The 26,903-nt window shown below is 40.1% G+C and overlaps 4 protein-coding genes across 4 annotated transcripts in view; 2 read left to right on the top strand and 2 right to left on the bottom strand.

The window, feature by feature from the left end:
* Positions 1-8,028, bottom strand: part of LOC109483355 (cholinesterase 1-like) — a 12,425-nt gene extending 4,397 nt beyond the window's left edge. The window contains exons 1-2 of the mRNA XM_019786348.1: positions 7,475-8,028; positions 6,430-6,667 (exon numbers count right to left, since the gene is read on the bottom strand). Of these exons, the coding sequence (XP_019641907.1) occupies positions 6,430-6,665 (236 nt within the window). The 5' untranslated portion in view covers positions 6,666-6,667; positions 7,475-8,028. The remainder of the gene's footprint in view (positions 1-6,429; positions 6,668-7,474) is intronic.
* Positions 8,029-9,344: 1,316 nt separating this feature from the next.
* On the top strand, positions 9,345-13,146 carry LOC109483416 (estradiol 17-beta-dehydrogenase 8-like). The gene is made up of 9 exons (XM_019786428.1): positions 9,345-9,440; positions 9,805-9,989; positions 10,157-10,288; positions 10,570-10,665; positions 11,044-11,129; positions 11,534-11,621; positions 12,105-12,147; positions 12,602-12,676; positions 12,987-13,146. The coding sequence occupies exons 1-9, from the start codon at positions 9,374-9,376 to the stop codon at positions 12,995-12,997; spliced, it is 783 nt and encodes a 260-aa protein (XP_019641987.1). The 5' UTR covers positions 9,345-9,373; the 3' UTR covers positions 12,998-13,146.
* Positions 13,147-14,708: 1,562 nt separating this feature from the next.
* LOC109483393 (estradiol 17-beta-dehydrogenase 8-like) lies at positions 14,709-20,023 on the bottom strand. Its single transcript, XM_019786400.1, has 9 exons — positions 19,895-20,023; positions 19,367-19,551; positions 18,353-18,484; positions 17,897-17,992; positions 16,973-17,058; positions 15,838-15,925; positions 15,652-15,694; positions 15,308-15,382; positions 14,709-14,823 (listed from the first exon to the last, which is right to left on the bottom strand). Exons 1-9 carry the CDS (start codon positions 19,959-19,961, stop codon positions 14,813-14,815), a joined length of 783 nt encoding a protein of 260 aa, XP_019641959.1. The 5' UTR covers positions 19,962-20,023; the 3' UTR covers positions 14,709-14,812.
* A 585-nt stretch (positions 20,024-20,608) lies between these two features.
* On the top strand, positions 20,609-24,599 carry LOC109483394 (estradiol 17-beta-dehydrogenase 8-like). The gene is made up of 9 exons (XM_019786401.1): positions 20,609-20,976; positions 21,326-21,510; positions 21,894-22,025; positions 22,539-22,634; positions 22,984-23,069; positions 23,492-23,579; positions 23,710-23,752; positions 24,015-24,089; positions 24,490-24,599. The coding sequence occupies exons 1-9, from the start codon at positions 20,910-20,912 to the stop codon at positions 24,498-24,500; spliced, it is 783 nt and encodes a 260-aa protein (XP_019641960.1). The 5' UTR covers positions 20,609-20,909; the 3' UTR covers positions 24,501-24,599.
* The last annotated feature ends 2,304 nt before the right edge of the window (positions 24,600-26,903 follow it).

Below are 26,903 nucleotides of genomic sequence, written 5' to 3'. Positions count from 1 at the left end.
GCATACCCGGTAACACGGCGGTACCACTCTGCAGAATAGCCCGGCTGAAGACGTTTCTGCTTGCCGGTGACAGGAGATGGAGACCTACACTTGCCGCACCCGCACTATGACCGAAAATGGTCACCCGGGAGGCATCGCCCCCGAAAGACGGTATGTTGTCCTGTACCCACTGCAGGGCCAGGAGCTGGTCCGTCAGACCCATGTTTCCGGGCGCGTCATCAGTTCCTGTGCACAGGAAGCCCAGCGGACCGACTCGGTAGTTGACGGTCACCACGATCACTCCTTCAGCTGCGGTCAGATACTTCCCTGTGTACTGCGCAGACGAGCCACTAGAAATATCAAACGATAATCGAGTTTTACAAGTGCCATAAGGGAAAATGGTTCGACATTGTCAAATAAAAAAAATGCACATTTCAGACATCACCGGCTGCCCAAATTTTGTTGATCGGCTAGATTTTGAGACCTTTTACCTATTATTCTGTCTATCAATCTTCCCCCATGCACCAGCTGTCAACCTATCTATGCGGACAAACAGATACACAAAAACACAGCTCAGATGCACAAAACGACTGACCGTAGAGATGCCTATATTATAACCAAGGACATTATACACAGTGTATAATGTCCTTGCCATAACATTTGCGGAAGCTTTTTTCTCAACGGAATCCCCCCTCTACCGGGATTCTGTCTGTCAATTATCCCCGCCCACATGCTGTCAACCTTTTCTGTGCAGGCAAAACCACCAAAGACACTACTTCTGAATACAAGGTTGTTTATGTTCTGTCCTTACGTCCTGAACCCGCCGCCGTGAATCCAGACCATGACTGCGGCTCGGCTCGGGACCGGGTCGGGCTGCCACACGCTCAGGTACAGACAGTCCTCGCTCTGCTGGGTAATCTCCCCTCCCACTGCGACAAGGTTTGACGCTTGGATACACATATCGGGGTACCTAGTAGAGTTGGAATCAAATATATATTATGTAGATGTTGAATTGTGCTGATGTCTCATGACTTGCTTTTAAAATCTCCAAACCTCACAAAAAGATATTGGCAATGGAAGTTTTAATGCTCTATACCTGGTACTATATAGTCCTCATCTGGCACCCAACACGCATAGATATCCAAATAGAAATCCATGCCCATTATGTTCTGATAGATAATATTTTTGGGGATACAAAGGCACCTGACTTTTAGCTACATTACCTCAGCTGTCTTTTCTGCAATAATCCTTTTCTAAATCTATGTAACCCCTATACAGACCCCTCTTCCAATGTACAGCGCTGTATACATGTATATACGGGCACGATTGTTTTGTTAACAATAGACGGGATTAGCGTTATAGCAGTATTCGAGTGACTATTGCACATTTAGGAAGGTTCACAAAACGTTGAAAACCTGAGCCCGTCCTGGGATACAGAGATTTGGGAACTTTTTGTCAAACGACGACTGACCTTCTCCAGTCAACACACAGTGCGCAATAAAGTCTGGGATTGCCGAAAGGGTCTTTCCGGGGGTTTTACGGCTACAATCACTAATAATGTTCGCCCTGTATTCAGACTTCAACTTTTGGTAAATATGACACAACAAAGTGCATTCCAGCATAACAATTTATGCTCTCTATCCTCTCTTTTGTCTTGGATAAATTTTCAAAAGTCGTTTTACTGGCGCTGAAAGTCATTCGCATAGACACGTGCACTCAAGATGATAGGCCCTCCTTTGCTGCTACCACCCCTTTGTCTCTGACTGCACAGGCGTGAGAGGCCAGAAGGTAAATTCCTCCATGATTAACCCTTCAGGAAAAAGTGCCGATCTGCTCTTTGATGTGTCCGTGGGAAACAATCCTGCTTAGCTTTGCCTTGTTACGACCTTATCCAGTAAGTGGATATTGAGGTCAACTTACCAGCCAGCCGCGTGCGAAACAGTATATATTTTGCTTCCCGTCTCCATTTTTTCATCGAGCCATTCTGACATCTTCAGACTACGAGTAGATCTGCCGCAGTACGCTAGGAACGTACCTATGTACCAATTCAATTCTGTTCTTCTACAAGCTGTAAGCCTATCCTGCTTAGCTTTAGCTGTTTCGACCTTAGGCCACAGCAAGTAATTTCTATGTGTGACATCAGCGCGCACATTGATTTTCACCTGATTTTGAAAAAAAAAATTGATGCCCTCTGACAGTGGTCAAACATGTCTGTTGCCAATACCGGAACGTCCGGTAGACAAGGCTCTGATTTATTGTTTTGTCTTTTACTTTGAAGTATCTAATTCCTTTTCCTTTCCCGTGATATGTGATAATCCCACTGAACCAAAACCATTTGTACAATGATTAAAAACTTTTTATTTTTCAAAGTTGTTCAGCGAAAAATCGATGTTGTAATAGTGATAGTTGGCAGTAAACGTAGCTCAATATAGGTATCATTTCTAGTTTAACAAGGTTTATGATGTCAAAATATGAAAATGTAGGAGTCTTGTTCTTTTAGCCCGCCAAGGCCTTGATTTTTTTCACCTGTCGCATTAGCTTTAGAATCTGCGGAGAATGTCATGCATAAAATTTACTTGCTGTGGCCTTATCCAGTAAGTTTATATTGAGGTCAACTTATAATTTCCTCAATGACGTTATATCAGGCTACATGCGCCAACCAATCAAGAGTAACCACTTATTTCTCATTTGCATAATCTATAGTTCGAAAGAGTATATATTTTGCTTCCCGTCTCCATTTCTCCATCGAGCCATTCTGACATCTTCAGACGATTCATCTGACGATCCAGGGACTTACCTAAGGTATTTACCAAGTTACTCTACTAGCTAAGTCTATCTGTGTGCTGTCTGTACATGTGTTAACATTTAGTAACAAGTGTCAGAAGCATATGAATATGCAGTGCTTAAGCCCCTGTCACAATTTCACAAATATAGCGTCCCGGACACTAGCTGAACGTCACCCAACCATGGTTAGAGCAAAGTGGGCTGATGTTTGGTGAATTCGGCTACTAAATTAATTGGCGCCCTTTTTGATTTGTTACCAACTCTTTGCCAATTGCAAATGTTTCAAAATGTTTAAAACATTCGAGGGTTGGGTGGCAGATTCGACCATGGTTGGCTGTTATTCCGCCCTACATGTACAGGTCAGTAGAACACCAGCCAACCGTTCGGGAGTAAGTCAGCAGTGTTCAGGGGTCTAGTTTGACTCACATTTAACTCAAATTCATTTCTCTTTATATACAAACGTACGCTTTCCCACGTGCTTTTGTATGTATGAAATGGTTGTTCGTAGGTTTAGAATAATCCTGTTTATTTCGTAATCCTGTTTGTCTGCACACTGTTTGTGACAATCGTTCAACCAAATCCCAAATCAGGGTCGAGATTTGGGGGTAAAAGTCTAATATGCATCTGAAAACATCCACTCAAAACTTTTTACTTCACCCTCAGGTGAAACTGCACCATGAAGCTGTTTGTCTGCGCGCTGCTTGTGACCGTTGTGGTGGCGATGCTGGTTGATGACAGCCAGGGATTGTGGAGTGGAAGTACAAGCAAGTTGGAAGGTAAGTTTGGACTTTTGAAACATTCGTTTTGACCATACCAATCTAATTAGTTGTTTTTCTTTATTCTTCATTCAAAAAACAGTGGTCAGCATAGCAGCAGTACTTCTCGGATTCGCCCACTTCATTTTTTTTCTGATTTACAAAAAGTTGGCGCGGCTAGGTACATCTCACTAAACGACTTGTTACACTCAATCTTTGCAAATTTAACTACAGGAGTTCTTTAAAGCTTTCTAGTGATGATGCCCCAGCTATGCTTGGTGGCAACGAGTTCCGCTCTACTACGGTAGTTCGTGGAAAATATGACTGTTTGAACACCTCAATTCTTGATTAATAACTTGGTTGATATTTGAAGGCATGACCGTTTCTTGTTCTGTGCCCATCCTTCCAGCGGATATTGCAGAGCTAGAGCTGATGGAGGTTGTGGAAAAGGCAAGGGAACTCCTGAACATCATCGAGAAGCGTGATCAGCTGGATGCACGGGAGCTCCAGGAGGAGGAAGACTGTAAGAAATCTCACTTTTGCTCCTTTTCTTCTTGCAAGACTCCTGTATGTAGCAGTCTTCCCTTATTCGTCCAAATGAAAATATGCTATATTAGGGTTTTTCGAATTCATTGATGTGACGCCCTCAATTGGCATGGGGACATAAAGTCCACAGTTTTTCCAAATGACTGTTAAAAGTATCACAGAATAAGGGGTTGATAAATTTTGTATGTTCGTCACTGCAAAGTTTGTCGCGAGGCTCTGATTCTTGCTGATCATATAGTTAACTTGAACAATTTTGCATATGCGTTGCCATACATGATTTGCCATATGTTTATAGTGCAAGAAATCCACAGATAGCAAGTTGCTTCGACATGTGCTAAAATTTTTACTCCCGGCCTCAACGTTGGTTCAGATAGTAGTTATGCTTATTTTCCTGTTGCTAATAGTTTGTGTGTGTTTCTTTGTTTAAGCTAAGCTTTGTGAATTGTCCTTTTTTACAGATGCCCGAAAGCGACGCTAAGTCCCGTAACCAGCGCAGCCTAACGGATGAACTGAAGACTTTAGTTTTCAGTGGCAGCAAAAAGGCTGGATTGAACGCTAGGTTGATGAGTAAATCGTACACGGAGTTTATTCAATAAAACCTACTGCAGAAAACATGAATGAAATGGTCGCTGTTTTTATTTGCATTATTCATTTTGTTTAGTGAAATTAACAAACTGGAAAAGCTTAGACCCATTTTCGGTGCTAAAAAAGCACCCACTTAAAACACCTTTTTTAAATACTCACTTCTTATTATAGGACATTCTTGATATAACGGATATAGAAAATTAAGGACAACTTATGAGTTCATCTCCTGTTATTAGCCAGCCTACATATTCTGTTTTTTTTTTTTTTTTGTTCCGTGCGATAAAGATTGTCCAGTTCTATGCCACATCGGGTGGCCTAAATTTGTTACCTGACTCAAAGCGCCTTGTTCCTGACTCACAGCGTCTTTTGTTTTGTTAATTATCCCCTCCAGTTATTTTTGATTGGTGACAGCGCCCATTGTTTATCCATAAATGCCCCTCCTATTTTGCTACCACCCTTTTGTCTCTGACTACATTGGTGTGACAGGCCAGAAGGTAAAAACAAATTCCGCCATGATTGGCCCTTCTGTAGAAAGTGACGCTTTCAGACACCCAGGCACTCTGTTGGTCCTTTTGCTTTTAAATCCGAACTCTGCTTCTTTGAGAAATAAAGGTAATGCCATCCCTTCTATCCATAAACATTGTGGGGTTAAGAAACACTATATCCAGTGCACACCATCTAAAATAAAGAAATGAATGAAGACTGTAAATTTCTCGGTGGCACAGAAAACTGCCCTCGGGTGTGAGCAGTCCCCAGTCCTAATTTTCTTTGGAGAAAAAAAGCCTCCCTACTGGAGTATTTCTAATTCAAGACTTGACTGGACTTGGAATGTTACTTAATAAATACTAACTCCAGGCCCTGGGCGTAAACACGGCCCGATCTGTGAGCAGAATTGAAGAGAAGTAGAGGGAAAAGTATACAGATGGACAGTGTATTCAAGAAGTCATTAGATCCAAGCAGATAAGCAATATAATTGGTCCTGCTAATTGGTCTTGTGGTAGTAGACCGACTGACAGGTTGTATCGTGTTTTTCTACTGATCGATTGGATTGAGCAGTTCTCAAACAACCGTTTGGAAAAGCCAAACCTAAGTCGCATTCCAATACAATGCCTTTAAATTACGTTGCACATGTAATTACTAAAATGATGCGTATTCCTCAGTCGAGATAGACAGCCCAGAGGCGGTGGCCTATGCTATAAGAGCGAGCGGTGGAGGTGGTGTGGTTGAGGGGTCGGCGTCCGGTCGAATTTTTGTGTGTGTGTTTTATGATGCACCTGATCTGCCTCAGGCTGGAGTGGTGATAACCATGAAAAGAACGAGAGAATAATGTCAGAGTGTGAAAGGGTACATATTTTTCCACAGGCCAAACCTTGAAAAACACAATACAGTATGTAATTATGGAGCTTAAGTAAGAGTTAAGAAACAAGTGACCTGCAAGTGATGGGATAATGATGAGTGATGAGATGACAAATCTTTTGTTTCTTATCACAGGGAGCCTTCTTGGAAAGAGGGCCTGTCGAGATCTGGTTACCTATCCCATTTATTTAGTACTGAAACATATTTCACTGAAAAAAACACACGTTAATTTACCAAATAGAAAATTTCTAAATCTCTCTCTGGTAATTTAATGGGATAACTGCTATTCTTTCCAGCCAAATAGATACGCAGATTCACACAGCTTAGCCAACAATAATTCCGTGCGCCAGAAGTCATGAGCTGTGCAAAACTGTTTGCTGGGTGTTATGCACAGCTGACGAGTACGTTAAGTAAATGTCCTTACGTTGTTGCATTGTAGACTCCGTCCCACGGAGGTAGACGCTCAGCTCTCCGGAACCGCCCGTCGCCGACCGGGGGATGTGCGTACGGGATCCCGAGGAAGGCGTGAACTGTCGTCCCGAACACGTCCTGCTCCAGCCCGACAAGTCTTCCCGCAGGAGCCGTCACGTCAGCCGCCGCCTGGACCGTCACGGGGCGGAGCATGGCGGCACAGACTGCCGCTATGATGTACACAGTCATACCTGTGGTGAAGGTGGTAATGTGGTCTTGTAGTTATTGTTGTGGACTTTAATAGAATCTAAAGGTTCTGGGTTCAAATCCTTAGCAGGACACAATTAATGATGTACCCTTGGCACTTAACACCGATTTCCACACTCGAATCGGGTGCAAATGAGTACCTGGCTTTGGTTAGGGACGTCATTTTTGATGGGACATAAAGCTGTGGAGTTCCCGTGTTTTAAAGGAAAGCTGCACCTTGTGACACCCACCACGCTAATCGAGATGGGGTCCATGTCATGCAGTATGAGTGGAAAAAGACTTACCGTCTGATCTAATGTATCGAGTACTTACTAAATAAAACTGGTGCGTTACAAAGAAAAAACATCGAAGACAGTTAAATACATGTCACTACTATACGTCACTATGGACATGAAGGGATAGCAACTATACGCCTACTGTAAGACAACACGTAAATATTGGGTGTATACTCTTGAAGGTAAAATCTGCTTCTAATAACGTTAATATCACATTTTTTGTTAATTCCAACATGTAATCACCAGACGTGGTGACGGCACACTCATGTTTTTCAACTTATATTAATGCCGCCACCAACACAGGGGACAAATACATGACAGGACAGCACTCATTTACACCTGAGCTAAGTGAGGAAAGTCGTGTTAAGTGCCTTTCCCAAGGGCACAAGATCGGTGGCATGTCAGGACTCGAACCCGTGACTCTTAGTTCCGAGTCGCGTACTCTGCCGCTACGCCACACGACCCCACGTAATATCACATTTGTACTCTCATAAATTAGATGAAGAAAGATGTTACCTGTAAGATTTCCCACTTCTCTGGCGGACTCCGCGCCGGTGTTAGTGTGTCGTGAGGGCTCTTTTTGTTATTCTTTGTTGTGGAGATCAAACAAAATTAAAACTAGAACTAATAACAACATGGAACACATTTGTCAATGAGGCCGGGCATATTTGTGTTCGTACGTACGTAGGGTCACCATTGTCGTTCTGATAGATCTGTGCCATACATACAAGGGGGTGAAATCAGCAACATGCTTGTAATGGCTCGCTTTTTGTGCACTTTGTTGGACGAGCTTCAGTTTAGTTTGTTAAAGGCGAGCAGGACTATTGCTATTAAAATGCGCAACTTTACACAGTAAGCAGAAGCTATTGCACCACTTAAGCCATCAATCAATAGCAAACAGCAAAGTTATTGACTCCTTGACAGTGCTAAAACAGGTAAAGACGACATGTTGTTTAAGATTTAAGTGACTCGTTTCGACGCCGCCGTTTATATTGACAGGCATAGTCAACAGGTTGCTTTCTTTTGTGAAAGATTCTCAACCTTGAACACGCAAAACTTATATTATTAATGCATGTACATGATTGGGTAAATACTTATAATTACCGGTCATGTTGCCAAACGCGTTTTTAAGGTAGGATGAAAGAATTAGCATTTAGACATCACATAACCCAATGTAAATTTATCTGGCCGTTTATTCTGATGTCGCGGCGATAGTCTCGCGAGAATAAGCACGGGAGAGCAATGATTTCCCATGCAACATTGCGCGTCGCGCGAAGGTTCAAGACGGCGACTATATAATACAGCCCTGGGCATGGGGATGGTGTATTGTAAATACATCTATTAAATTATAGTACGTGATGATGATAGGTATTTAAAGTGGACATCTTCCTAGGAACTGGGTAACAACTCATTCAATTTTTTTCTGTACATGAATTTCTAACATTTAAAGATATTAATGAATAAATAAACTATACTTATCACTATTCTGATTTCCAGCGATGTGTGTGTGGGGGGTGGCACTTAATAGTGATACGTAATACATACTTATAATTCATAATTGAATGCGTAACAGAGTGTCTGTTTGGCCACATTTTCAATTGATTGAAACTTTTCCTGCTTTGAAGGCGGTGGGGCAAGATGTGCTAGATTATGGTAGGTTATTTGAAAGGACAGTCCGGGCACAGCGATCAGTGTAAATTATTCATTTCAGATTCTCGTGTTTAATTGTCGAATGTCAATAACTATTGCTGGATACGTACTCCTAACAAAAACATGCCTACTCCAAACGAAAAAAATCTGTTTGAAAAGTTGTGTTTGCCTGCAAACTGTACATTGTTTTGCTGTGCCGATTAAGCCTGGACTTCAGACTTTATGTTACACATCTGTGTGTGTCTAACCTAGATACAGCACAGATACCTTAAGCCAGTCTGACCTTCTGCGCAACGGTAATCAAAATTCGTTCAAATGTATCAACGGTGGCCTCTATAGAGGTCAACCGTAACTACCCACAAATATAACATTTACTATATTACTACTATCGCTACTACTACTACTACTACTAAAAATGTCTACGTATCGGCTTTTGATGCCGTGCTTGAAATGACACCATGCGTAGGCCAGCTGAATTGCAGTCGGCTCACCCAGAAAGACATTTGCGACCATTTGCGTGATAAGATCCATTCGTACACGAAACTTACAAAATAGCCTCACATCAATGCCATTATTTATGATAACCTTGACCACACAGAACAGGGTTAAACCCAACGCTCTCCTCCCCCACACGCGCCTTTTTACTCAGTCTCCAATAATTTTGTCAGCACTTCTTTATGTACCGGAGGTCGCGGATGGATACTGTGTTCTAAAACCTGTAACAAACACGGTTGTCGCTGATGATATGACTATAGCGCTAGCAAGATGGCAGACAAGTCAGGGGAAGCTGTACGTCCTGGTAAACTTGCCGGGAGACTTGCTGTAGTTACAGGTAAGTTTAATTAGCAGTCATGCTTTTAATGATTAGTCTATAGAAGATGTCTTCTTTCAATTTTTGTCGTAATCTATGACTAAAGTAACAAAGATTAATTATTGTAAATATTAATTGGTAGCTACAGCACAGGCTACATGTTCTTGTTACTTGATAGTTCAACATAGAGGTAGGTCAGTCTTTTAAAAATATTTTTCTTTCTTTCTTCCTTTTTTACCGAATCTAAAATCTAGCTTTGAAGGCGTTAGTACTGAAAACAATAACTAGCCGCTTTATAATCCCAAAGATTCACCAGTATAATGTCGGTAAAATCTTAGTTTTCTAATCTCCCCATTAATTTTGATTCATCGTAAAATTTTAAAAGGTGGCAGTGGTGGGATCGGGGGTGCAGTCTGCCAGCTTTTTGCAAAGGAGGGAGCCTCTGTTGCCGTGGTGGACATCAACGAGGACAAAGGTCAAGAGATGGTGGCGTCTTTACCAAACATGGGGTCACAGCAACACCGCTTCTACAAAACTGACGTGACGTCTTCCAAGTCTGTCAATGAAATGGTAACATATCTCTTTTTATCACTCTTTCTCTCTCTCTCTCTCTCTCCCAATATATTTACCCCTCTACCCCCCCTCTCTCTCTCTCTTTCCATTGATGATTGATACCTTCTATCTGCTAAATGATTAACCACGTGCACACTCCTTATCTCTGTGATAATTCGTACCAGGCCACTGCTTTGAAGACAGACTACCCGTCTGCTCCTTCCGTGGTAGTGACATGTGCCGGTGTGGCCGTGCCGTGCTATTTTCTGGATATGGACGAGGCAACGTACGACCAAACGATTAACATCAACCAAAAGGTACAAGTTTCTTCTGTCTCAAAATACTTTTTTGTAGATAGAAGTGTTGTTTCATCAATAAGATTTATTCTTAGACCTTCAGAATATTATATTGTAGATTTACGTTGCAGTTTTCTTCTTGGATACGGAAGTACAGTATTGTTTTGAGACAAATCTGGACAGAGTTGTTTGACAGCATGCGAGTTGTTTGACAGCATACAATCTTCTTCAGTGTTCCATTAAATTTCCTAAAAACAGAAAGTTTTACCGGGAAATGTGAGATCTTGGGTTTCTTGTTGCAGGGAACGTTTCTTGTGGTACAGGCCATGGCGAGGCTCATGGTGCAAGACAAAGTGAAGAACGGTTCCATCATCACCATCGGAAGCGTTCTAGCGAAAGTGTGTTATTTTCTTTGTTAATAATATCTATTTAGCAAGCTTCATTGTAAGTAGTCCAAACAAACATTTCATGGTGCATTAAGCATTAAAACAGACTTTTTATATAAATTATTTTACGATATCCAAAGGTAAGACCACAAAATACATGTTACATTGAAATTGTTGTTTTTGACTACCTAAAGTCAAGCATGCTAAATATCACGTTCCTGGACACTTATGGTTAAGAGTGACTCTCTGAGAAATACCATTTATTCCCCTTACCTCATTAGAAGCATGATAGGCAAGTAACATTTTACGGTATATCTAAATTGCAACTTCTAATCTGAACAACCTATACTGATTCCAAACATTTTTGTGCACACGTATCGTCTCTTGCAGGTTGGCAATTTCCAGTTTTCTCACTATACAGCCACAAAAGGAGCGGTCGTGTCTATGACGAGGAACATTGCGATGGAACTTGCTGAGTAAGTCGTTATAAGCGTGCTCATTGTACCAACTGCACAAGAACATTGATATGTAATCAAGTGTAATTACAATATGACCCTGAAATCCATAATTTGTCATTTTTTTGTCTTGACAATCTTTTTATCTGTCCAATGTCATAATGTTATCTGTCGTAGAGTTCAATATTTAAAATTTTATTCATATAAAGGAAGATATAAATACAAAGACATACAAACATTGTATTGCCTTGTATTTATAAGTTGAAATATTTATAGAAATGTATGTAATTTTACCGAAGCCTAGTACTATTCTTGTGTGAAAAAAAGGTTATTTCCAGCTACGCCCTGCCATATTATCCGTTATGGTGATATAATAAAATGCAATATATCCTGAACTTTTCTCTTTATCACTATGTCTACGACAGGTACGGCATCCGCTGTAATGTGATCAATCCGGCCTACATCGACACAAACATCCTGGATGAGACATGGGAACAATTTATGGCTGATTATGTAAGTATAATGGATAATAACTAAGTAATTCATAACTATAGAAAGTTTTTTTTTATCACAGACTTTTAATTTCAAGGATTATATATAAGGTAACATTTTCTCACAGACTTTTAATTCTAAGGATGATATGTTATTGCATGGCTTGATTTTATAAAGTAGTTGGTAAAAACATTTACTGGTATGTTATTGCTCTATGTTTTCACAATATGTGTGTAGTTTGGTTTTTTAACCGTGTTACTTAATGCAAGGCCAAATTAGTCACTTCTAGGCATACTTTAGAAAAAATGGCGGTGAATGTATATTTTAAAACCTTACGGATTGTACTCGAAAGGAAAGCATTGTGTACATTTTTGGGGGAGGGGGAGTTCCATAATTTTGAAGTCCAGGGAAACAATTTGTTGCTGTAGAAGGAAGGGTTTTTAAAACGAAATTTGAAAGGTGTGGTTGCTCATGGCAAAATGGCGTCGTCTCTCTTTCATGCAGGTTCAGCAGAATACTTTTTTGAAACGGGCCGGTAAACCATCTGGTAGGTCGTAAAACATATCTTTTTTTTTGCCAAGCATCTATTTTCTATATAAAAAATGTTAAGCAAGTCACATTTAAACATTTAGACCTAGCTACTGCAAGTCAATTTAAGTATGGCATTTTGACATTGAAACAGTGCAATGCCTTCTGATTACTAAAAGTAATATACTTTTACTTCTTTACCGTCTGTCCAAGGAAATTTACTGTTATCATATATAAGAAGTTTCAGCATGTACTTTGAAATCTTTTAAAGCCCCAAAAATTAAGTAATGTACAATATACTCGTATATGATAACATATACTCGTATATGATAACATATACATACAAGAAGTTTCAGCATGTACTTTGAAATCTTTTAAAGCCCCAAAAATTAAGTAATGTACAATATACTCGTATATGATAACATCCTAAAAGTCTTAACAATTTTTGTCTTATGAACTGTGGAATTTTTCAGAGGTGGCCAACCTGTGTCTGTTCCTAGCATCAGACGAGAGCAGCTACATGACCGGCCAAGTGGTGGATATCACTGGTAAGTCTGGTAAACCAAGTTTACAATCATAAAGATCAGGGGTGCATTTTTAGCAATTTGACCATATGCACTTCCACATATATAAATTACATATTAGTATTTAGCAATTTTACCGCATACTAACATTTAAATTTATTTTATGTATACATCAGCTTCAGTCTAAATTACTCTGTAATAGTTAAAAGGGCAAATAATTTATTTCATGTTGTTGTTTTAATAAATTCGGTCCCTGTGTTTTACCCAGACTTCTACATCTGCCATGTAAAGTGATGTATAATATATGGCTATTATTTTATATTTCTCCATCCAGGTGGGCAGTAGGGTTCCACCGGAACAGCGTGGCTTATTTAGGCTGTTAAAGAGGCAACTTAACGAGGTCGCAAAATAATAAAATATTATATGATATTAAGGTTAAATCACGGATTCACATAAAATAAGTGCGACTTCACAGAATTTTTAATATAAGGTAAGGACTACCAATGTTAACATAGTAATACGTAAATCGGTATAAAGGACCTTCTTTTATAGGAATATTACAAGAAAAACAATGGCAATTTCAATACAGGAGCTTGGACCATGCAGAGTTGAGGACAGTTGTCAGCCATCAGAATAAAAGCCACTAAAAATAATGCTTTTGTGTCTTGTCTGGTCTGGTACAGGCTAATATTTACAGGCAAAAAAATTAAAAGGATCACGCATGGTATCACTTGTTGTACAAGTTTCTGTACTGAAAGTGGATAAATGTGAATCTTGAAAAATTGGCCCAAGAGCAACACCATGGTACACCCTGATATTGGAATAGCCCAAAGGTCAACAAAATGGCGGACAAGTCGGGAGAAGCTGTAGGTCTTGGTAGACTTACCGGCAGGATTGCCGTTGTTACAGGTAAGTTCAGCAGTCAAGCGTCAAGCGATTATATAGTTCGGATGGCTGCATGCTTCAAAATCTTTTTCATCATTTATGACTTTATTTAAAAAAATAGTTACATTTCACCGATTTGCATGCGTCAATGCTGATTGGAAGCTACAATTGATGACAGCAACAACTCTTCTTCGATAGATAGTTCTTGCAAGGCCACCACGGTGAGGCCACGTGCACCGGGCAGTTTCTCTTATTTCTCATATCATAGACTCACTTGTATTACTAAGCTTTGACAACGTTAGTACTAAGATTAATCAACAATAGACTATTGTATTGTAGAAAAATAACAAACTTGGACTTTGTCACCGTCACCTTTTCATTTGTTATGTTTATTTAATAGGTGGTAGTGGTGGAATCGGGGGTGCAGTTTGTCAGCTATTCGCTAGGGAAGGAGCCTCTGTTGCCGTGGTGGACATCAATGAGGACAAAGGTCAAGAGATGGTGGCGTCTTTACCAAACATGGGGTCACAACAACACCGCTTCTACAAAACTGACGTGACATCTTTCAAGTCTGTCAATGAAATGGTAACCGTCATGTCTATCTCTCAATCTCTCTATCTTTCTCATCCCAACCCACTGCCACTAAGTCCTCAATAAAGGCTATGTGACCTGTAACCTTTGTATTTTACATATTTTGTCACGCACATGTTTATGTTGTCATTAGATATGGGACGTTCTGTCGTCAAGGACGAATTGGGGGTTGCAGAAGTAGTAATAGAATAAAATTAAAAAAAAATACCTGAAAATTAAACTGCCTTCACATTTTGTCAAAATTGAATTCCGAGTATTGAGTGATATATATTATGACTGGTGACTGTTTTCAACTAACGCATATGTGTTCCGACTGTTCCTTGTTTTACTTGTTTGGTTTCTGATACCAGCCCAGAAAAGAACAAGAAACAGCCATGCCTTCAAATATCGGAGTTATCAACCAAGATTTGAGGTTTTTCGTATTTCCCAAGGCCTATCGTAGAGTGGAACTCGTTGCCACCAAGCACAGTTGGGGATCATCACTAGAAAGCTTTTAAGAACTCCTGCAATTAAATGTACAAAGATTGTGTGATATAGCTAGCTGCCGCCGCGCATTGTGTCTACGAAGCTGGTGGTTATACCGGCTTTTCAGATACAGATACTAGTGCATCCTTTATACGATGTAAAATTTTATTGTGTAGACAGGGCAAGCCTGTAACCGCCATCCAATCTCACTGGTTGATCCTATTGTCCTCCTGAAAAGATGGAAATAAAAACAATAATCGTAAGTCATCTTTTACATTACTTCCCATGCAGGGAAATATTTTTTGGCCACATTACTAGCTTCTAGCAGGCTTCGGGAGGCGGCCGGAAAGAGTAGAAACGGCCAAATAGAAAGATAACATGCCAGGGGAGTTTATCTGCTGGGAGAGAACATTTTGCCGCATCCGGGTGTTTCTACTCTTTCCGGCCGCCTCCCGAAGCCTGGTAGAGGCTACCGTAATATCACCTGAAAAAACTTACTTTGTGAAAGTACTGATAATACTTGCTTTTTGCCATCGTATGTGCACTTTGGGGCTCCCTAACTCGCTCCCTAAAATGTTTTTAGTGTGCCCCCGTATGAAAATAGGCTAATATGATATGGGTAAGACGTTAACACTGCAGTATACTAAGCATAGCATAGAGTAGACTTTTAAACCCGAACTTAGTATCCATATAAATACACGATTTCAGACTTACCAGTGATATCCACCACTTGGCCGGTCATGTAGCTGCTCTCGTCCGATGCTAGGAACAGACACAGGTTGGCCACCTCTGAAAAATGAGACAGAGAAAACCAAGTACGTATCCTCGAAAATGTCAAAGAAAGTCGCTCTTTTTCTATATTTCCGTTTGGATACGATCGTGTGTTACTGTTATTAGCCAGTTGGTCTAGTAAGTATGCGGTCCCCTTTCAGGTGGAAGCTTTAAAAGTGCCTTTTCTCATGTCAAGCAGTATGTCTAACATGAACAGTCTGTTTAATTTATACGTGAGTTGCTAAATATGTTGATAGGCAACAAAAATGATATGTTTCACCACTTACCGGATGGTTTACCAGCTCGTTTCAAGAACGTTTTCTGTTCAACCTAAAAAAAGATTCAACGATGTCTCTTTAAACTGCACATTGATTAATATGAATGTTTCCCTAATTGTAAAACTTAAACTACTATATATAGTATTTGAATTAAAGCAAATAGAATGTTAGGATAAAATGTTTAACTTTACTTACATACTCCGCTCTCGCCTTCTCTAACGACTTGTCTACGATGTTGGTTTCAATGACAGTAGGAACGACCACATTGCAACGGATGCCATACCTGGGTATAAGTAAGCACAATAATAAAGACAACATGTTTTTACTATATATTATCATATAGCCAGGTGACGTTGACCAATCAGAAGGCTCCATTCCACATTCCTTATGTCGCCGTAATGTCACAAATAGAGTCAAGATCGGGTATTTATTCATCCCAATCCATACATTAAACAAACCCAATAATCACCCGCATATGACCTCAGGTGACCCAATAGAACACGGCTCTAGTTCTAAAAAATCCAAAAATAACTTAAGTTGTGTTCTAATGACCTCGGGTGACTCCCATAAGAACACCTGTTCCCTGCCTGTGACCCAGTTAACGTGAACTCTACCCAGTGACCTCAGGTGACTCCATATGGAACTATGTTCTATGTTCTATTCAGCATGTGGTAAATTGTACATTGTGTCACTTACTGCATCAGTTTGGATAGGCTATCGTGTGAGCTATATGATAATAGCGTTAATGGCCCGCCCTTTCTCGGTGAATATGGTGTGATAAAGCCTTGTCAGTTGCTATAACCACCTCATAAAGCCACCTCGTTCGCTGCGCTCACTTGGTGGCTTTATTCTGTGGTTATAGCAACTGACAAGGCTTTATCACACCATATTCACCTCGGGGCGGGTCATTAACCCTTAATTAATTGCTTTTCATTATAATCATGTTCCCTAGCCTAGCTTTTGCTTTGTGTTATTATTTATATATTTTACATGTTTGACATAGCTTCTTGTATCTGGGCTCACCTTTAACATTCTGTATATTTTAGCCTTTATATGCAGGTAAAAGATTCACGGATATTAATATGTTTTTGTTTTAATTGTCAGTAAATCAATTTATAGTATGATGGATGCCTATTCATGGCTGTGTATGCATTGGGGACAACATGTCAACATTTAAAACATTAATGTTAACAAAATACGTCTAGACAATATATAAAGCATGATCTAAGGCTTACATTTGCAAGTTATATACCTTCACTTCACTGACAGATTGCCCACATGCACAATCCACCCCTCTGCCCTCTTGTAATTTGGAACCATAAAAACTTACTCAGCAAGTTCCTTCGCAATGCCCCTTGTCATGGACACGACTGCTCCTTTTGTGCCCGAGTAGTGAGTAAAGTTGTCTTGGCCAACCTGCAAAAGGTAAAGTTCATGACCTTGAAGAATCTTTATTTGCATGTTAATAGGAATATCACTCTACTACTGGATTGTGTGCCGTATTAAAGTTATAATTACTCCGCTACATTGCTGGTGACCCAGACCAGGCACCCAAACCAGGGCAATTAACCCTGTCAATCAACTAAACCCAGTCATTTCCAATCCTACTAATGGTAATAATAAATGGTTTATTGCAGTATATAGTAGAGGGGATTCATTCCTCAAGCTACCGACATCTTGCACACGCAGTCGTCCCTCAGTAAGGCATCTGGAGCCGCATAGTTCCCGTTTAGAACTTTTATTCAGCCTGTCACACTGTGTGACAGGCTGAATGCGTGTGCAACTGCGTGTGCAAGATGTCGGTAGCTTGAGGAATGAATCCCCTCTACTATATAATAAATGGTTTATTGGTCAAACATTACCCATAAAACCATAGCGCTGAATTGATGCAGGGTTTACAATCGGTTTACAATCACATAAGAATCCATCAATAATCACAAACAATTACACAATACACATTGCTACACATACGTTTGTGGAACTGTCGCAAGGGTCTGTGGGCCTGCCATTCAGCGTCACAAGGTGACCACAATACGACTTTCCCCAACCGAAGTTCGGTACCCATTCACACCTTGGTGGAGTGAGGAAGGTCGTGTAAAGTGCCTTTCCCAAGGGCATATAGTTTCGTAGTCGAACGCTACACCACCCGACGCCACTATCAGGGAAGAATGCAACCCAGAAACCGGCGTTTAATTCCCAAAACAAGAAATGGTTGAAAGAGAAAAGAAAGAAGGAAAATACTAAGCAACATTACCCTTCCACAAATGCTTCCCATGGTGATGATGGAACCGTTCTTCACTTTGTCTTCTACCATGAGTCTCGCCATGGCCTGAGCTACAAGAAACGTTCCCTATACATGTAATGTAAAACATCCGTAATGCATTTTTATTGAACCAGACTCGTCGTAACAGCAGACTTAGAACACTTTGTGACTCTAACGGTATACATAAAGAATTTATACTCAATGATGTGTTAATTCGTTTGTAAACAATAGATATAGTAGTGTGTAGCACATCATAGTACTAGAGTTTCTACTACTGTCTAGTGTACAACAAAAATCATTGTCATTGTTATCATTGTCATTATAAGAGTCTTTTTAGAGAGAGTTTTAGAGAAGTTTATTAATGTCTTTGCACTTATGTAAATCGCGAAGCGTCCTGGCCTGGGGCAACAGTTTAAAGGAAAATCTACCGAAGATATTTCAAGTTACCTTCTGGTTGACGTTGGTCGTCTTGTCGTACGTTTCCTCGTCCATATCCAGAAAACATGACGGTATGGCCACACCGGCACATGTCACTACCACGGAGGGAGCACTTGGGTAGTCTGTCTTCAAAGCAGTGGCCTGGAAAAAAATTACGTTGCTAACCATTTATCCGCTAAAAGGTATAATTACACCAACGATGATATTGATGATCGTGGCATTTGCACAGTACTGTAAGTAAATGCTTATATGGGTATTGTTGTTTTGTTCTTTATATTTGCAACATGTTTTGTTTGAAGCAAGACACACACACATAAACAAGCACACACATGTGACATATAACCCACTCATTATGCAGAGCGTGGGACTATTCATTATCCACTGCCTTCAAAGAAGCGGTCAAACCTCATAAAAGCAAGCGTATATATAGTAGTATATATATTTTTAAACAGTAGTTGTTTGTTCTTCGGGGTGCCGGTCACGACGAAGTTCTTGGTGCTCTTCATACCCTGGTGATTTCTAGGGATTCTTGGTTCAGGCCGTCTGGGTGTAGAGTTCTGAGCTGGTGGATCCAGTAGGATTCTCGTTGTAGTCGGCGCTGTCTGGTGAGATCTTCGTTGCCTGTGTAGCGGAGCCTCTCGATGCCGAGGATCTCGAGGTCTCCTACGCTGTGGTGTGTCTGGTTGAAGTGGGCTGAGACCGGGGTGTCCTTCTTTGTATTGATGGCAGACCGATGGCCATTCAATCTGTTGGCCAGTGTCTGTTTGGTCTCACCCACGTACTGTACGCCACATTTCTTGCATTGGATCAAGTAGACGATGTTCTTGCTCTGGCAATTGATGTGAGTCCTAATGGCGTAGCACTTACCCGTACGGTGGCTTTTGAAGTTGTTCGCCTTTTTGACATAGGCGCAATTGGTGCACCTATTCTTTCCGCACGGGAAGGAGCAGTAGTTGTTTGTATTTGATTATTTTGCAAATGAAGAATAGTGCATAATTATAGACGCATATATTAAACGGTTACCATTGCATTAATAGACTTGGAAGACGTCACGTCAGTTTTGTAGAAGCGGTGTTGTTGTGATCCCATGTTTGGTAAAGACGCCACCATCTCTTGACCTTTGTCCTCATTTGTACCCACTACGGCAACAGAGGCTCCTTCCCTAGCGAATAGCTGGCAAATTGCACCCCCGATTCCACCACTGCCACCTAACATAAACGTTGGGAAGGTGACAGTGACAAAGTCCAACATTGCTATTTTTCTACAATACAATAAACCATGGTTGGTTAATCTTAGTACTAACGTTGTCAAAGCTTCGAAATACAAGTGAGTCTATGCTATGAGAAATAAGAAAAAATGCCCGCGCCCGGTGCATGTGGCCTCACCGTGGTGGCCTTGCAAGAACTATCAATCGTAGCTTCCAATCAGCATTGACGCATGCAAATCGGTGAAATGTAACTATTTTTTAGAATAAAGTCATAAATGATGAAAAAGGTTTTGAAGCATGCAGCTATCCGTACTAATCGCTTGACGCTTGACTGCTGAACTTACCTGTAACAACGGCAATCCTGCCGGTAAGTCTACCAAGACCTACAGCTTCTCCCGACTTGTCCGCCATTTTGTTGACCTTTGGGCTATTCCAAGATCAGGGTGTACCATGGTACATCAAGTTTCACAGTTTTCCACTTTCAGTACAGAAACTTGTACTACAAGTGATACCATGCGTGATGCTTTAAAACATTTTTTGCCTGTAAATATTAGCCTGTACCAGGCCAGAAAAGACACAAAAGCCTAATTTCTGTGGCTTTTATTCTGATGGCTGACAACTGTCCTCAACTCTGAATGGTCCAGGCTCCTGTATTGAATTCGAAATTGTCATAAGATTGTTTTTCTTGTAACATTTTTATGAAAGAAAGTCCTTTATACCGATTTAGGTAATACTATGTTAACATTTGTAGGCGAGTATTATGTTATATATGGACATCACAGTTTTATTCTAGCCATTACCTTATAGTAAAAACTGTGTAGATTCGCCTCTTTAAGAGCCTTAAGAACCTCTTAAAGAGGCAACTTAACGAACTCGGCAAAATAATAAAATGTTACATAATATTAAGGTTAAATCACGGATTCACATAGAATAAGTGCGAATCTACACAGTTTTTACTATAAGGTAATGGCTAGAATAAAACTGTGATGTCCGTATATAACATAATACTCGCCTAACAATGTTAACATAGTAATACGTAACTCGGTATAAAGGACTCTTGTTTGAAACGGTTACAAGAAAAACAATGATAATTTCATAATACAGGAGCTTGGACCGTGCAAAGTTCAGGACAGTTGTCAGCCATCAGAATAAAAGCCACTAAAATAATGTGTTTGTGTCTTGCCTGTTCTGGTACAGACTAATATTTATAGGCAAAAAAAAAATTAAAAGGATCACGCATGGTATCACTTGTTGTACAAGTTTCTGTACTGAAAGTGGAAAAATGTGAAACTTGAAAAATTGGCCAAAGTGCAACACAATGGTACACCCTGATCTTGGAATAGCCCAAAGGTCAACAAAATGGCGGACAAGTCGGGAGAAGCTGTAGGTCTTGGTAGGCTTACCGGCAGGATTGCCGTTGTTACAGGTAAGTTCAGCAGTCAAGCGTCAAAATGTAAGATTAGTGATGGCTGCATACTTCGAATTCTCGTTTTTTCTTTTTCGTCAGTTATGTCTTTATTCAAAAAAAAATATTCACATTCCACTGATTTCCTTCTATGCTGATTGGAAGCTACAATATTGATGACTGCAACAATTCTTCGATTGATAGTTCTTGCAAGGTCATATACACAGGGGCCCATTGTCTTATTTCTCACAGCATGTACTCATCTGTATTTCTAAGCTTTGACAACGTTAGTACTAAGATTAACCAACCATGGTTTATTGTAGAAAAATAACAACTTTGGACTTTGTCACCTTCCCATTTGTTATATCAGGTGGTAGTGGTGGAATCGGGGGTGCAGTTTGTCAACTATTCGCTAGGGAAGGAGCCTCCGTTGCCGTGGTAGACATCAATGAGGACAAAGGTCAAGAAATAGTGGCGTCTTTACCAAACATGGGGTCACAACAACACCGCTTCTACAAAACTGACGTGGCGTCTTCCAAGTCTGTCAATGAAATGGTAACCGTCACATACATAATTATGTAATATTCTTCATTTGCAAATTCATCAGGTCAAGGCTTGATGACTACTACTGTCTGAAAAAAATACTACTACGCTTGTTATGATGAGGTTTGACCGCTTCTTTGAAGGCAGTGGATAATGAGTGCGTTATATATAACTTGTGTGTACCTGTTTATGTGTGTGTGTGTGTTTGTTTGTTTGTTTGCTTTAAACAAAACATGCTGCAGATACAAAGTGCAAAACAACAATTACCGTATAAGCATTAACTTACTGTACTGTGTAAGGTCTATATTCCACTATTATCAATATCATCGTTGGTGTAATTATACCTTTTAGCGGATAAATGGTTAGCATCATAAGCCTCGTACAATTTTTTCCAGGCCACTGCTTTAAAGACAGACTACCCAAGTGCTCCCTCCGTGGTAGTGACATGTGCAGGAGTGGCCCTACCGTCATGTTTTCTGGATATGGACGAGGAAACGTACGACAAGACGACCAACGTCAACCAGAAGGTAACTTGAAATATCTTCGGTAGATTTTCCTTTAAACCGTTGCCCCAGGCCAGGACGCTTCGCGATTTACAGAAGTGCAAAGACATTAATAAACTTGACTCTTATAATGACAATGATAACAATGACAATGATTTTTGTTTTACACTAGACAGTACTGGTAGTAGAAACGCTAGTACTACGATGTGCTACACCCTACTATATCTATTGTTTACAAACGAATTAACACATCATTGAGTGTATTGTTTACGTGTTTCTTCTCTCTTTTTGTTGCCCAGTTTTGTCAAGGGGTATCATTATATATATATAATTATGTCGTCTTTTACGAACTGTTAATATGTTTTGTCTAAAAGCATGGCACCGACAGAAGAGTTACGCATTACTATATCCCTGTGTAATATAAACTCTAATACAAAATAAACTTTTTGTATACGGTTAGAGTCGACGTCATAAAGTGTTCCAAGTTCGGACGAGTCTGGTTTAATGAAAATGCATTACGGATATTTTACATTACAGGGAACGTTTCTTGTAGCTCAGGCCATGGCGAGACTCATGGTAGAAGACAAAGTGAAGAACGGTTCCATCATCACTATGGGAAGCATTTGTGGAAGGGTTTGTTGCTTAGTATTTTCCTTCCTTTTTTTTCTTTTAATCATCCTTGTTTTGGGTGACGCTGATTTCTGGGCTGCATCCTTTCCTGATAGTGTCGTTGGGTGGCGTTGTGCCCTTGGGAAAGGCACTTTGCACGACTTTCCTCACTCCACCCAGGTGTGAATGGGTACCTAACTTTGGTTGGGAAAAGTTGTGTTGAGGTCACCTTGCGGCACCGAATGGCAGCCGCACAGACCCTTGCGACAGATCCACAAAAGTGTGTGGAGCCATGTGTATTATGTGATTGTTTGTAATTATGGATTGATTATAGATTGTCAAGGTCTTTACCTATGAACTTTACCTGTTGCAGGTTGGCCAACACGAGTTTACTCACTACTCGAGCACAAAAGGAGCAGTCGTGTCCATGACAAGGGGCATTGCGAAGGAACTTGCTGAGTAAGTTTTTATGGTTCCAAATAACAAGAGGGTAGAGAGATAGATTGTGCATGTGGGTAATATGTCAGTGAAGCGAAGACCTATAACTTATGTAATACATAGATCATGCTTTATATATTGTCCATTCGTGTTTTGTTAACATTAATGTTTTAAATGTTGACATGTTGTCCACAATTCATACACAGCCATGAAAATTCATTTACTGACAATTCAAACAAACAAAAAACATATTAATATCCGTGAATCTTTCACCTGCATGAAGAGGCCAAATTGTATATGTCAAAGATTGTTTACATAAAAAGGTCAAATATATAAATAATAACACAAAGCAAAGCATCTAGGCTAGGGAACACGATTATAGTGAAAATCAATTTATATATAGTAAACATGTTGTCTTTATCATTGTGCCCACTTAAACCCAGGTATGGCATCCGTTGCAATGTGGTCGTTCCTACTGTCATTGAAACCAACATCGTAGATAAGTCTTACGACAAGGAGAGAGCGGAATATGTAAGTAAAGTTAAACATTTTATCTTAGCATTCTATTTGCTTTAATTTATATAGTTTAATTTTACAAGTAGGGAAACATTCATATTAATCAATGCGCAGTTTAAAGAGACATCGTTGAATCTTTTTTTAGGTTGAACAGAAAACGTTCTTGAAACGAGCTGGTAAACCATCCGGTAAGTGGTGAAACATATCATTTTTGTTGCCTATCAAAATATTTAGCAACTCACGTATAAATTAAACAGACTGTTCATGCTTGACATGAGAAAAGGCACTTTTAAAGCTTCCACCTAAAGGGGACCGCATACTTACTAGACCAACTGGCTAATAACAGTAACACACGATCGTATCCAAACGGAAAGATAGAAAAAGAAAAAGAGCCACTTTCTTTGACATTTTCGAGGATACGTACTTGATATTCTCTGTCTCATTTTTCAGAGGTGGCCAACCTGTGTCTGTTCCTAGCATCGGAAGAAAGCAGCTACATGACCGGCCAAGTGGTGGATATCACTGGTAAGTCTGAAATCGTGTATTTATATGGATACTAAGTTTGGGTTCAAAAGCTTACTATATGCTATGCTTAGTATACTGCAGTGTTAACGTCTTACCCATATTTAGCCTATATTCATACGAGGGCACACTAAAAACATTTTAGGGAGAGAGTTAGGGAGCCCCCAAATGCAAATACTATGGCACGAAGCATAGTATAATGAGACCGTCATAATTTTCAAGTTATATTACGGTAGCCTCTACCAGGCTTCGGGAGGCGGCCGGAAAGAGTAGAAAACGGCCAAATAGGGAGATAACATGCCAGGGGAGTTTGTCTGCTGGGAGAGAACATTTTTCCTCTCCCTGCATGGGAAGTAATGTAAAAGATGACTTACGATTATTGTTTTTATTTCCCTCTTTTCAGGTGGACAGTAGGATCAACCAGTGAGATTGGATGGCGGTTACAGGCTTGCCCTGTCTACACAATAAGATTTTACATCGTATAAAGGATGCACTAGTATCTGTATCTGAAAAGCCGGTATAACCACCAGCTTCGTAGACACAATGCGCGGCGGCAGCTAGCTATATCACACAATCTTTGTACATTTAATTGAAGGAAGTTGTTTAAAGCTTTCTGTGCTTGGTGGCATCGAGTTCCACTCTACGATAGGCCTTGGGAAATACGAGTTGTTGAACACCTCAATTCTTGGTTGATAACTCTGATATTTGAAAGCAAGGCTGTTTCTTTGTCTTTTCTGGGTTGGTATCAGAAAACATAATAGTACAAGTAAAACAACGAACATTCGAAACACATATGCGTTAGATAAGAACAGTCATTAGCCATAATATAAATCATTCAATACTGAATATAGGGCTATTATATTATTATTACCTTCGCCAAGAAGGTTATGTTTTCAGTAGCGTTTGTCTGTGTGTGTGTGGGTGGGTGTGTTTGTGTGTGTGTGGTTTAGCAAGATAACTCAAGAAGCGGTGGATGGATTGGAATGAAACTTGGTAGGTGGGTAGGTCTTTATGAGACCTAGAAATGATTAGATTTTGGGCCCCCTGGTGGCTTTCCTAGGTACTGCAGCTGAACTTCCGGTTTTGATATCTCATGTTCTGGACATGCTAGGGTCACGAATTTCGGTTGGTAGATAGCTCTTGGGGTAGGGAAGAAGTGACATGAGTTTGGGTCCCCTAGCGCCTTGTTCTGGAACTGCAGGAGCATTTGTTGAAAAAAATTTGAAGGACGATAACTCAAGAACCGGTTGACGTATTGTCGTGATTTTTGGTATGTAGGTAGTTGAAGTGATGCTTGATATAATCAGATGGCAATTATGCAAATCAGGAGCTAATTTGCATAATTAATGAGGAAATTCTATAAATCTGATTTGTTCAATAATAGAACTATGAAACACTTGTGACATCTACTTGAGAACGAGAAAAACATCTGAGGATATAGATTATTTAAATGAGGACCTAATTTGCATAAATAATGGAAAATTCTTATAATTCCATAGTTGTAACTGCTGCACCCCGAATTTCATACTTGCCTCATTTGGAAGTTAAGTGAAGGTGAACATCAATAAACATAATTTATTCAAATCATGACCTCATTTGCATAATTTATGAGGAAGTGCTATAATAGCCTTTTTGTTATGATAAGGCTGTCATTTGGTTGAGAATATGATCAACCTGTATAATCCATGCATATGAGGCTCTTATTTACAAAATCAATGATTAAAATTGTATAATTCGTCACCTGCAAGGGTTAACATCATTTGGCGAAGGTATGAGATCGTGGAACTCTTGTATAGATATAAATCAATTTTGACAAAATGTGAAGGCAGTTCAATTTTCAGGTGTTTTTTTTTTCTTTATTTTATTACTACTTCTGCAACCCCCAATCCGTCCTTGACGACAGTACGTCCCAGATCTAAGGACAACCTAAAAATGTGCGTGACAAAATATGTAAAATACAAAGGTTACAGGTCACATAGCCTTTTTCCAGGACTTAGTGGCAGCGGGTTGCAGTAGAATGTCCTCTAACAGAATATCAATGTCGGTAACAAAACCTATCAATTGCCGAAAAGAGTTATGGCAGTGTGAAAAAAATGACGAATGTTTTTATGTTGAAAGCTTAATCCTAACTATTGGTACCAATCCTGCATGGCGCACGATCTCTTGAAAAAATGTATTAGGGTCAAATCGCAAATTTTTAAAGCACTTTTTATATCCAAATCCAATTAATCTTGCTTAACATGGTGGCAATAACGATATCATCGATTCGTCTAGACGCAATGCATAACATCACGCAAGACTTATGCATACGCTTGAACTACTTTAACTGTTATATATCACACACGTATGAATATAGCTGCAGACTATCTAGTAGTTTGGGACGGGAAACCATTCACTGATTCCGAATCAGCACATATAGAGCTGCAGGTTGACCTAAAAGGCGTTTGAAGTTTGATTTTTTTTATAGAAGTAGAAACCACGGTTTTCCGACGTCCTTGTGCTCATTTGGCGTGATGTCTTCTGTAGTAGCAGAGTCTTTAAACGTCGTAGATACACACGGTCCTAACGATAGTAGTAGAGAAGGAGCCGAAAGCCTCGTAGTCTCCACTCATGCAGATGAAAAGGATGACGGATACATCGAGCCATACCTCGTCGCGTATCACTTGGGGGATCTTAACGAGGAAATCGAGTCACCTCAACCCGCGTCAGAATGTCGCGATGCTTCGCTCACGGAAGGTGAGTCTTGCAGTGTGTATTTAATGTGTTAAACGATCGCGCGTATTGGCATGGTTTTCTACTGAGTGGATGGCGGTTTTT

Source organism: Branchiostoma belcheri, unplaced genomic scaffold, assembly GCF_001625305.1.
Source record: "Branchiostoma belcheri isolate BF01 breed outbred unplaced genomic scaffold, Haploidv18h27 scaffold64, whole genome shotgun sequence".
NCBI lineage: Eukaryota > Metazoa > Chordata > Leptocardii > Amphioxiformes > Branchiostomatidae > Branchiostoma > Branchiostoma belcheri.
Note: the sequence above shows the minus strand (reverse complement) of the source record. Positions and strands in the feature narration are given on the sequence as shown.

Bases quoted from the DNA above. Each gene is read 5' to 3' on its own strand.
- LOC109483393 (XM_019786400.1), bottom strand. From the start codon at position 19,961: ATGGCGGACAAGTCGGGAGAAGCTGTAGGTCTTGGTAGACTTACCGGC. The intron at 19,552-19,894 runs GTAAGTTCAGCA...CGTTTATGTTAG, and splicing joins CAGGATTGCCGTTGTTACAG to GTGGCAGTGGTGGAATCGGG. The intron at 15,383-15,651 runs GTAAGTGGTGAA...CTCATTTTTCAG, and splicing joins ACGAGCTGGTAAACCATCCG to AGGTGGCCAACCTGTGTCTG.
- LOC109483394 (XM_019786401.1), top strand. From the start codon at position 20,910: ATGGCGGACAAGTCGGGAGAAGCTGTAGGTCTTGGTAGGCTTACCGGC. The intron at 20,977-21,325 runs GTAAGTTCAGCA...TTGTTATATCAG, and splicing joins CAGGATTGCCGTTGTTACAG to GTGGTAGTGGTGGAATCGGG. The intron at 23,580-23,709 runs GTAAGTAAAGTT...ATCTTTTTTTAG, and splicing joins ACAAGGAGAGAGCGGAATAT to GTTGAACAGAAAACGTTCTT.
- LOC109483416 (XM_019786428.1), top strand. From the start codon at position 9,374: ATGGCAGACAAGTCAGGGGAAGCTGTACGTCCTGGTAAACTTGCCGGG. The intron at 10,289-10,569 runs GTACAAGTTTCT...TTCTTGTTGCAG, and splicing joins CGATTAACATCAACCAAAAG to GGAACGTTTCTTGTGGTACA. The intron at 11,622-12,104 runs GTAAGTATAATG...TCTTTCATGCAG, and splicing joins AACAATTTATGGCTGATTAT to GTTCAGCAGAATACTTTTTT.